This window comes from Stegastes partitus, unplaced genomic scaffold (genome assembly GCF_000690725.1).
Source record: "Stegastes partitus isolate 25-593 unplaced genomic scaffold, Stegastes_partitus-1.0.2 Scaffold2233, whole genome shotgun sequence".
NCBI classification, from domain to species: domain Eukaryota; kingdom Metazoa; phylum Chordata; class Actinopteri; family Pomacentridae; genus Stegastes; species Stegastes partitus.
In genome coordinates, this window is record NW_007579964.1 from 75,149 (window position 1) to 85,182 (window position 10,034).

The 10,034-nt window shown below is 42.4% G+C and overlaps 1 protein-coding gene across 2 annotated transcripts; it reads left to right on the forward strand.

Moving 5' to 3' along the window:
• Positions 1 to 3,705: 3,705 nt before the first annotated feature.
• LOC103374384 (integrin-linked kinase-associated serine/threonine phosphatase 2C-like) lies at positions 3,706 to 8,163 on the forward strand. 2 transcript variants are annotated; one of them, XM_008304465.1, is made up of 10 exons: positions 3,706 to 4,043; positions 5,120 to 5,281; positions 5,403 to 5,520; positions 6,071 to 6,177; positions 6,406 to 6,499; positions 6,592 to 6,679; positions 6,988 to 7,121; positions 7,202 to 7,321; positions 7,627 to 7,708; positions 7,915 to 8,163. In XM_008304465.1, the coding sequence occupies exons 1-10, from the start codon at positions 4,001 to 4,003 to the stop codon at positions 8,053 to 8,055; spliced, it is 1,089 nt and encodes a 362-aa protein (XP_008302687.1). In that variant the 5' UTR covers positions 3,706 to 4,000; the 3' UTR covers positions 8,056 to 8,163. The 2 variants fall into 2 exon arrangements, with proteins under 2 accessions (XP_008302687.1, XP_008302689.1); XM_008304467.1 differs by having other exon boundaries at positions 5,120 to 5,272.
• The last annotated feature ends 1,871 nt before the right edge of the window (positions 8,164 to 10,034 follow it).

Consider the following 10,034-nt stretch of genomic DNA (forward strand, 5'->3'; position numbering starts at 1 on the left):
CCGTGCTTCATCATGACGCTGCCACCACCGTGCTTCATCATGATGAGACTCATTCACTGACCTGAGATGATCTTTATTCACTAACTGTGTAACTCGTAGCACCAACCGGCTGCACCTGAGTTTAATTAGGTGAGTAATTTTAAAGGAGGTGACTACTTATGAAGTCACCTGTGTTTTATTTTGAATTAATTGACATTAATTTTTAGAGTTGAGAATATTTATTCTAACAGTTTCAATTCTGCTAATTTGTTCTGAGCTGCAGTGAAAGTTTGTCGGTGTCGAGGGGAAAAAGTCAACAAGGTCTTTGGTCTTTTCACACACACTCACACAAACAGGCCTGTTTTCTGTCCTGAAGTCTGCTGTTTACACACTAACACAATAACACACACACACACACACACACACACACTAAGCTCAGTCAGTCAGTTCACAGGGTTTAGGATCAGACACACTGATCTGCTCTCGGTGTGTGTGTTGACTTTGCATCCATCACTTGACCGTCAGTCAGACTTGCACTTGAGGCCAGTTACACACACACACACACACACACACACAAACAAACACACACAAAGAATTTCACACATTCCTGAGGCGCCTGCAGTCCGACACACCTGAAGGTTTCCGACGGCCGCCTCATGGCCACTGAGGATGATCCAACCTCGAGGTCTCAGACACTTTCATCAGCATCGTGGAGTCAGACAGTAAAAACAAACGGCTTCAGACAGACACAAGACAACCACAAAGAGACACAAAATGACCACAAAGAGACACAAAAAGGCCACAAAGAGACTCAAAATGACCACAAAGAAAACCACAATGTGGTGCAAAATGTCTAAAACAAGTAAAACCACCACAAGAACACACAAAAGCACCTCAAAGAACCGACCACAATGAGTCACACAACAACCACAGGTCATGCTGAAGGCCCAGTATCTGGTGGATCAGCACTAGAACCACATCAACAACACCAATGTGATGAAAAACCACCACAAAGAGATGCAGACCACAAAAAGACATACAATAACCACAGACACAACAACAAAAGGACAGAATAAAGATCTCAAAGATAAAACCTCCTCAGACACTAAAACCAACAACAAAGAGACACAACCACCACACAGTGATGCAAAACGACCCAAAACAGACACACAGCCGCCTCAGAAACACACAAAATAACCACAAACAGACTACACAACCACAAAAACACCACAAACATCTTAAAACACCCACAAAGAGACACAAAACCACCTCCAGAGAGGAAAACTTGAACACAAAATAACTTCAAACTGAAGCAAACTCACAACAAAAGTCACCGATGACTTCACCAGCCATCGGTTTCTCTGTTACACGTTGTTCACTGAACCAGACGCTGCTCTTATATCTGCTGTTTGAGGCTCTGCTTCATCTCCTCTGACAGCAAACTGAACATGGAGCTGACCTGGACTCCAATAAAACACTCTGATTGTAACTACACGGGCAGAGGACACGTTTCAAGTCACTTAGGACAAGTTTTAAGTTCCTTTAGGCTACTTTCAAGTCATTTTACACTCGTCTCAAGTCAATTTAGACACATTCCAAGTCATTTAGGACATATCTGAATCATTTTAGACAAGTTTCAAGTCTATTTAAACTAGTTTCAAGTCATTTAGGACAAGTTTCAAGTCACTTTAGACTAGTTTCAAGTCATTTAGGACATATTGGAGTCATTTTTGACAAGTTCCAAGTCCTTTAGGATCAGTTTTAAGTCATTTTAGACTAGATTAAAGTCATTTAGGATAAGTTTCAAGTCATTTTATACAAGTCTCAAGTCATTTTATACAAGTTTCAAGTTACTTTTGACTAGTTTCACATCATTTAGGACAAGTTCCAAGTCACTTTACACAAATTCCAAGTCATTGAGGACAAGTTTCAAGTCATTTTAGACTAGTTTCAAGTCATTTAGGACACATTGGAGTCATTTTAGGCAAGTTCCAAGTCTTTTAGAATGAGTTCCAAGTCACTTCAGACTAGTTTCAATTAATTTAGACTAAGTTTCAAGTCCCTTTAGACTAATCTCGTCCCTTTAGACAAGTTCCAAGTCCTTTAGGATGAGTTCCAAGTCACTTTAGACAAGTTACCAGTAATGCCATTTTCAAGTCATTTTAGACTAGATTCAAGTCATTTAGGAGAAGTTCCAAGTCATTTTATACATTTTATACAAGTTCCAAGTCATTCTTCTTTGCACCAATGGACCAAGTCAAATTCCTGGTGATGTAAAAATTACTTGGCAATAAAACTGATTCTGATTCTGATTCTGATTTGGGACAAGTTTCAAGTTACTTTAGGCTAGATTCAAGTCATTTAAGACACACTGGAGTGATTTAGGACAAGTTTCAAGTCATTTTGGACTAGCTTCAAGTCACAGCTCCAGAACTTTTCATCACGGTGTTGGTAAAGTCCTCACCCGCTCGGAGCTGCTCTCCTCCGGCCGCTCCCCCTCACCGCCGCCGGCTTACTGTCCTCCAGCCGCGGCGGGGTCGTCGCTCCGCCGCCGTTCTGCCTCCTCCACCCGCCGTCCCGGTCCCTCCGCCGGAGCAGGCCGGGCTGCAGGGCTCCCTGTCCGGGGTGCGGAGGCTGCAGGCTGAAGATCCAGAGGAGGAGCAGAGAGAACCGCATGTTGGGTCGCAGAGGAGGCGGACGATCAAACAGCTGCAGCTCACATCTGCATCCTCACACTGACCACAAGCAGCGGCCAGCGCTTATATTCCGCCGCCGGCAGCCAATAGGAGCCGAGCAGCGCAGCGGAGCAGCCAATCAGAGGCCAGCAGCCAGGATAACGGGCAGAAAAAAAAACTTCTCACATCAGATTAAAAACTTCGTCTTTTGTCTCAAACTGCAAATAAAATGAACCAAAAGAGGCTCATTAAAACATTATTATGCCAGTCTATTTTAAATAACAGCTTTTAATAAATAATTACCAATTATTAACTAGTAATTATTAATTAAAACTATACTAGTAGGTAGTTGCAGCTTCACAGATGTCAGTTTTCAGGTTTAATCTATTAATTGACCTTTAAAATGGTCCCCACAGTATAAGCAACAACAATATTCATGATGGTTACATTAATAATAATAATTATTATTATTCTGTGCTACCTGGATCTACCTGCAAAGGTCATGACATCACATCTCGTTGGGAGCCAATCAGGTTGCAGTATGAAGTGTACACAGGTCTGATGTAGGAAGTGTGCAGGTTACAGATACTGTAGAGGACATTAAATGGAAAATTTATAGTGAAAAAATAATGTTATTTTTTAATTCTGTCAATAATTTTGTCATAATTAGACATTTTTATGTGATCATTTTATTATAGTAAGTCAAAGATTGACGTTGTACAATATTTCGGATTTTAAAAAATCAAATCTTAACCTTGTCTGTCACGTTGTCTTGATTTTATGTCATTTTATGATAATTGCGACTTTTTAATCAGAGAATTTTTTTTATCTCATAATTTGAACTTTTGTCATTATTTCATTGTGGTGAGTCATTGTTTTGACTTGTTCCGAGTTTTTATCTCTTAATTTTCATTTTAAAAAGAACATTTTTTTCATTTTGTACAATTATAATAAATTTTTCTTCTTTCATTTTTTTAACTGCGTCACTTCCGTTTACTGTGTTGGGTCTTTTGTGTTGAAACCTGTAACCGGAAACAGTCTTAACTGTCGTTGCTAACTTTAAGCTAACGAGCTTCTGCATTAGAACTAAATGAACATCCTCAGCTGCGGACTTTTAGCGTATTTTGACCCGTTTTAAGAAACGTTCATTTTAACCCGTTAGCTGACCGTGTTAGCATCTCTTTTTATACAGAGTGTAGTTTAGCACTGAGGCACTAAAAGGCTCCTGAAGAGCTGCTGCAGCAGTTAGCTCGCTCTGCTAGCATCCGCACACACAGTCTATGTTAGCATTCAGGCAGGTGCGGCTAGCTCCGGTAGCGGTTAGCTTGTTGGGCTAACTCAGCAGGATGGACCTGTTCGATGACCTGCCGGAACCGACACAGACCTCCGGTGAGTGGACGTTAATTAACGGCTAATGACAGTGCTAATGAGCGGTGTCGGTGAAGCTCAGTGAAGGCTGTCATCATGCTAACGGAGCTAAGGAGCGCAGACTTTGAATGGACAAACGTTAGCACTGGTGCGGCTGCAGAAATGGCATTGAATTAAGAAGATCTCCAACATCTGCAGCATCACCAAGAACAGCAACGACACAGGATTTCAATGATATTTAATTGCATTACGATGAAGTCATTAATATGTCAGTTATGACTGAAGAAATGCTCAGAATCAAGAGACTCAAAGCCTTCACAGAGGCTGCACGACCACTTTAAAGAGATGCAACAACACCATCAGGTGATTCAAAACAGCCACAAAAAGTCACATAACCACCAAAAATAACGGAAAATCATCTCAGAGAGCGGCGAAAAGGCCTTTTGGGGATATTGAACAGCCACGAGGAGGTGAAAACGACCTCAAAGAGACACAACACTGCCACAGAAAGCTGCAAAAACACCCCCAAAAGATGGAAAAACAACCACCAGGAGACACAAAACCAACTTAAAGAGATACAACAAAACCATTAAGTGATTTAAAACAGTTTCAAACAGATTCAAGGCAGTCTTAGAGATGCAAAATGACCATAAAGTGACTCAAAACCACTACAAAAGATGCAAAACCAGCTCAGAAGGAGGCAAAAACACCATAAGGGGACACAGAACAGCAGCAGAGGTGCAAAATAATCTCGGTTTCGACTCTCACAAGCTTTCTGCAGGTCTTAGGAAAAGCTTTGAACTCCACAGAACTCATAATTTAATTCTCAGATGTTTGTAAAATTTAGATTCTTGCCTGTGACAAGCAGCAATGGCAGTTATGACAGGTTTTGTATTTGATGACAGACTATAAGTAGGCGTTACATATCTATAAACTGGCAGTGAGATTATCTGTCAACTTGTCTGAGTCAAGTCCACATTCATTGATTAGACAGATTAGGATTTCTGCTCATATCGCTGTTTTTCAGTGGCGTGAAAAAGGTATTAAAGATCATTATTTGTTTGTTGAAAATATAGTTTGATTCTGTTCTTCTTCAGCTCCGGTTTCTGCGGCGCTCACAGCTCAACCACAGAACACCAAAGAAGAAGAGGAGGAGGAGGAGAAGGGATTAAAACGGAAACGAGAAGATGCAGAACATCACTCCGATAGAACGGCGCGAGAGGAGGAGTGTGGGGAGATCAAGAAAGTTTGTAAAGAAGGTTTTCAGCTGTTCCACCGCAATGTTTGTTTGCTTCTTTTCCTCTGATCAAAGCTCCGCGCAGAAGGAAAGCTGACATGCAGAGAGGACAGTGTACAGAGCTGCTGTTTGTCGTCCTGCAGGCCTCCCCAGGCTCAGAGGCTTCGTGGCGGCGAGGCGAGGCGAGCGCGAGGAGATGCAGGACGCTCACGTGATGCTGCCGGACATGAGCAGCTGCCTGCCGACGCTGCCGGGACACGTGTAAGAAAGTTATTGTATTAGAATGGGAATCACACATCAGCCACGATGCAGCGTTTCTCTGTAAACTGAAGCACTTCAGATCCGTCTGAGGGCTGCAGCTTGTTGGACGTCGTGTCTTTCTGTCCTGCAGGTCTCAAGTCTCTCAAAATTTGTCCAGAATGAATAAAACCAGTTCAGCATGACTAAAAACCAGTCCAAAAAGACTTGAAAATGTCCAGAATGACTTGAAATGTGTCGAAAATGACTTTAAACTTGTCTGAATTAACTTGAAACGGGTCCAGATTGACTTGAAAATATCCAAAATGACTCCAGGAGGTCCTAAATGACTTGAAAATAGTCTAAAGTGACCTGAAACTTGTCAAAAATGACTCCAATGTGTCCTAAATGACTTGTAACTTGTATAAAGTGACTTGTTGCTTGTCCTATATGACTTGAAACATGTTCTAAATGACTTGGAACTTGTCCAAAACGACTAAACCAGAACAACCTGCAGACTCAGAACTGCAGCTTGTTGAGAATCATCTTTTTTTTGTTTGTTTGTTTCCTGCAGGTCTCGAGTCTCGTACTTCGCCGTCTTCGATGGTCATGGTGGAGCTCGAGCGTCTCAGTTCGCCGCCGAACATCTTCACCACACTCTGGCCAAAAAGTTCCCCACCGGTGAGTCAGTAACGAGTTAGATGTTGGGATGTAGATGAAATGTCACAGTTATAGATTCAGATTTAAAGGTTCAAGTTCCAGGTGGACAGTGGAAAATCAAATTTTTATTTTGGGTTTTACATCGTCTGGCTGATAAATGGTTTTATTTAGGCGACTTTAAGAAGAATGATCTCGTCTTTTAAACCTTTCAGATCTCAGAGGGTTCATGGTTTGAGTCTTGTGTTTCAGGAGACCCTGAAAACATGGACAAGCTGATTAAAAAGTGTCTCCTGGACACTTTCCGACAGACGGACGAGGAATTCCTGAAGAAAGCTTCCAGCCAGTAAGACTTCAACAAGCAGAATGTTTCTCATGTGAAATAAACGTCGGAGTCGAGCTGCAGCGAAACATTTCCACCGATGTTTGTGTGAACAGGAAGCCGGCGTGGAAGGACGGATCCACGGCCACGTGTGTGCTGGTGGTGGACGACATGGTGTACGTGGCCAACCTGGGAGACAGCAGGGTGAGCTGGCTTTGATCTGGTCACTAGAACCAGGACGAGGGTTTAAACACGTCGATGTTTCAGCCAGAGACACAAAAATATGGGAGAATATGCGCAGAGCAGATGTAAACAATGATCCTTATCCTTAAAACCAACGTGCAGAATATTAAGACTTTGATTAAATTTAACAATTTTAAGCATCGTTTTCGGTTCCTGAAAAGCTGCAGTTCACATGATATGTTCAAGTTCCCAAACTTTAAAATCCTGCTGCTTCGCTGTTAGTTGCAGCCGTGCAGGAAACTCAGAACCACTTCTCTGTGTGTCTGCAGGCGGTGTTGTGTCGGATGGAGGCGGCGGCAGCAGACGGTCAGAGGAAGCCGGTGACTCTGGCGTTGAGTAAAGAACACAACCCGACCATCTATGAGGAGAGGATGAGGATCCAGAGGGCCGGAGGCACCGTCAGGTCTGGACCAGTCCGATCTGGTAGTCGATCTGATCCCAGCTAGGCTAACGCTAACGCCCATCTGTTTGTGGCTCCTGCAGGGACGGCCGGGTGCTCGGCGTCCTCGAGGTGTCGCGCTCCATCGGAGACGGTCAGTACAAACGCTGCGGAGTGATTTCAACGCCGGACCTGAGGAGGTGTCAGCTCACAGCCAACGACAGGCAAGAACAGCTGATTGGTTGTTAGCAGAACAGCCTCCCTCGCTGTTAGCATGACAGAAAACATTAAGTTTAGCTCTATGTGGTAATTAAAAAGCTTGATTTCAAACATGCTCACGAAAGAATATCCGTCGCTTTTATCCAGTCCAGAATTTGCCCAGAAAATTTGCTGAAAACAAGTTTTTTTTTTTTTGCGGTGGATACAGACAGATTGGACTTATATTGTAAATATTGTATTTTATATAGATTTTATTCAGAGTTTCTTTCATCTAGGTTTCAGCTGCTGACGTTCTTCTTTCTCTCTGCAGGTTCATCATTCTGGCCTGCGACGGTTTGTTCAAAGTGTTTTCAGCCGATGAAGCTGTAAAGTTCGTCCTCAGCGTCCTCCAGGTGTCTCTCTGCTTCCTGTCTGGTTTATCTTATTTTAATGTTTTTTAAATTATTTTTGATTACCGTAGTTTAGAATATCTTATTTTAGATTATTTTATTTTAATTTAGCTCTTATTAGCTTATTTTATATTATCTTCTTGTTTTATTTTAGATGATTTTATTTTATTTTAAGTAAAGGGCGTAATAATTCCCGTCTCTGCCTGCAGGGCGGCAGCGTGGAGCAGCACCCAGAGCTGACGGAGGAGGAGCTGAAGTTGGAAGCCGCCTGCCAGCAGTTGGCCGGCGAGGCGGTGAGACGAGGCTGCGCCGACAACGTCACTGTGATCCTCGTTTCTATTGGTTACTGAATGTACGCATCATCATCATCTTCATCATCGTCATCATCGTCATCATCATCATCTGAATTCTGCTCGTCGTCGTCTCGTCCATTTTCCAATAAAAGCCTTTTTTCTTTACGTTCCTTTTGAATCGTGTTTGACTTTTACCCCGCAGCTTTATTGACACATTTATCTAAAGCAGAATCACAGTGAGACGATAAAATGTAAATATGAGTTGAAATTATAAAAACAAAACGTTAAAAAAGATAAAACGTTAAAATAAGGAAGAACATTTAAATACAATAAAAGAATAGAAAAAAATAAACAATTCTGAGATCTAAAATAATTCTGTTTGAATTTTAGTTGCTGAAGTTTCCCACATATTAATAATTATGTTGTACAGATCAGAAAACGTCATAAACGCACTGTTGAGTTCTCGGCAAACAGAAGATCCTGCACATCTCATCACATCTGAAAGCTTATTTACTATAACAATGATGAATGACATCATGTCTGAGCTACAGTGACTAGCTGTTGTATTAAATAAAAGTCATTATTGTTAATAATATTAACACTGATAATAATAGTTTATCTTGGGAACCTGTGGACATTTTTCTTTAGTTCATTATTGAACAGAGTGAGTGGGTGTAGTTCCACTCCGGGCCGCCGGGGGTCGCTGTCGCCGGGGGGTCGCTGTCTCGCCGCCGGCTGCCTCAGCTGTCGGTTAGCAACAAGTACAACAACAGCAGGATGCGGAGACACAGCTGTTAGTCGGAAAACTCCGCAAACTCCGTTTATTCCCGGATTCAGCCGAACCGAGCCGACATGCGGGACCGGCGGGAGCGCGTGCACGGTTCCCCATCGATCCGGCGCCTGTGAAAGTATCGATTTGGCGCGTGGACGGAGGCTGAAGTGCGTTTTCCCGGTTTGTGCGTGCGTGCGGAGTTTGATGTGGCAGGAGATGACAGCTAGCGGGCTAACTGCAGGCTAGCTGAACGGTGACAGGCTAACTGGAGGCTAACGGGCTAACTGCAAGCTAACGGGCTAACAGCCAGGATGAAGAGGCTTTGATAAACTTTATCAGCAGCCGGACAGACACACAGACACAGACCGTCATGGACTCTCTGCTGGACTTTGAGGAGTGCATCAAAGACTCACCTGAGTTCAGGTGAACACACCCACTCACACGCACACGCACACGTAGAGCATCTCCGGGCTGCGCATGTGCAGTAGTGCTGAATTAATATTTGTATTAACGTTATTTGTAGTTGACAGTAGAAGCAGGAACTGTTTCTGTGGTAGAGAGTTGTTCAGGGAAGCAGTGGACGTCCAGTGGAGCGAAATCTCTTTTCAGGATAACAGTTCAAATGTATAAATGCTAATAACACTAAAAAACAACAAAAAACAAAGCGTGTTTCCATTCAGCTCCACCGTCAGTCTCATGTCTCAGATGAAGTGAAGCAGCCAGATACCACCAGGATTCTCAGTTTTAATTTATTTTATTCATGCACTTTCTGCACCTTTTGGTAATTTCGATGACATGTAAATTAATTCTAAAGAAAATCCCACATACGCTGCAGCATCTACAGCAACATACAGGCTGAGGAACTGTGTGTTTTCATTACGAGGCTGAATGTTTGCTCATCTATTTATTTATTTTCCACTCTTGCAAATGTTATTGCAGTTCAGCAACCAAACTGTGTAATGATCCACTTTATACGCAAGAGAAGAAATAAAGTGGTTCTGGAGTGAAACTGCGTTTGGTTTTGTGAACGTTCATCCTGAGCTGCTTTGTTTCAATGAAAGGCAATGAAATACAGATTTTTCAGATGATTTTGGAGACATGAGTGCGATACTTTTAAGATTTTAAATACAAATATGAAAAAGATGATGTGATATTTGCTCCGTCTGTGTTCCTGATGATGTTTTATTTATTCATGTTTTAGGCTGAATCTGGATCAGTTTGAGGCGGATGTTTCTGTGCTGGAGACACAACTGGACAAGGTACA

Bases quoted from the DNA above. Each gene is read 5' to 3' on its own strand.
- LOC103374384 (XM_008304465.1), top strand. From the start codon at position 4,001: ATGGACCTGTTCGATGACCTGCCGGAACCGACACAGACCTCCG. The intron at 6,500-6,591 runs GTAAGACTTCAA...TTGTGTGAACAG, and splicing joins CTGAAGAAAGCTTCCAGCCA to GAAGCCGGCGTGGAAGGACG. The intron at 6,680-6,987 runs GTGAGCTGGCTT...GTGTGTCTGCAG, and splicing joins CCAACCTGGGAGACAGCAGG to GCGGTGTTGTGTCGGATGGA.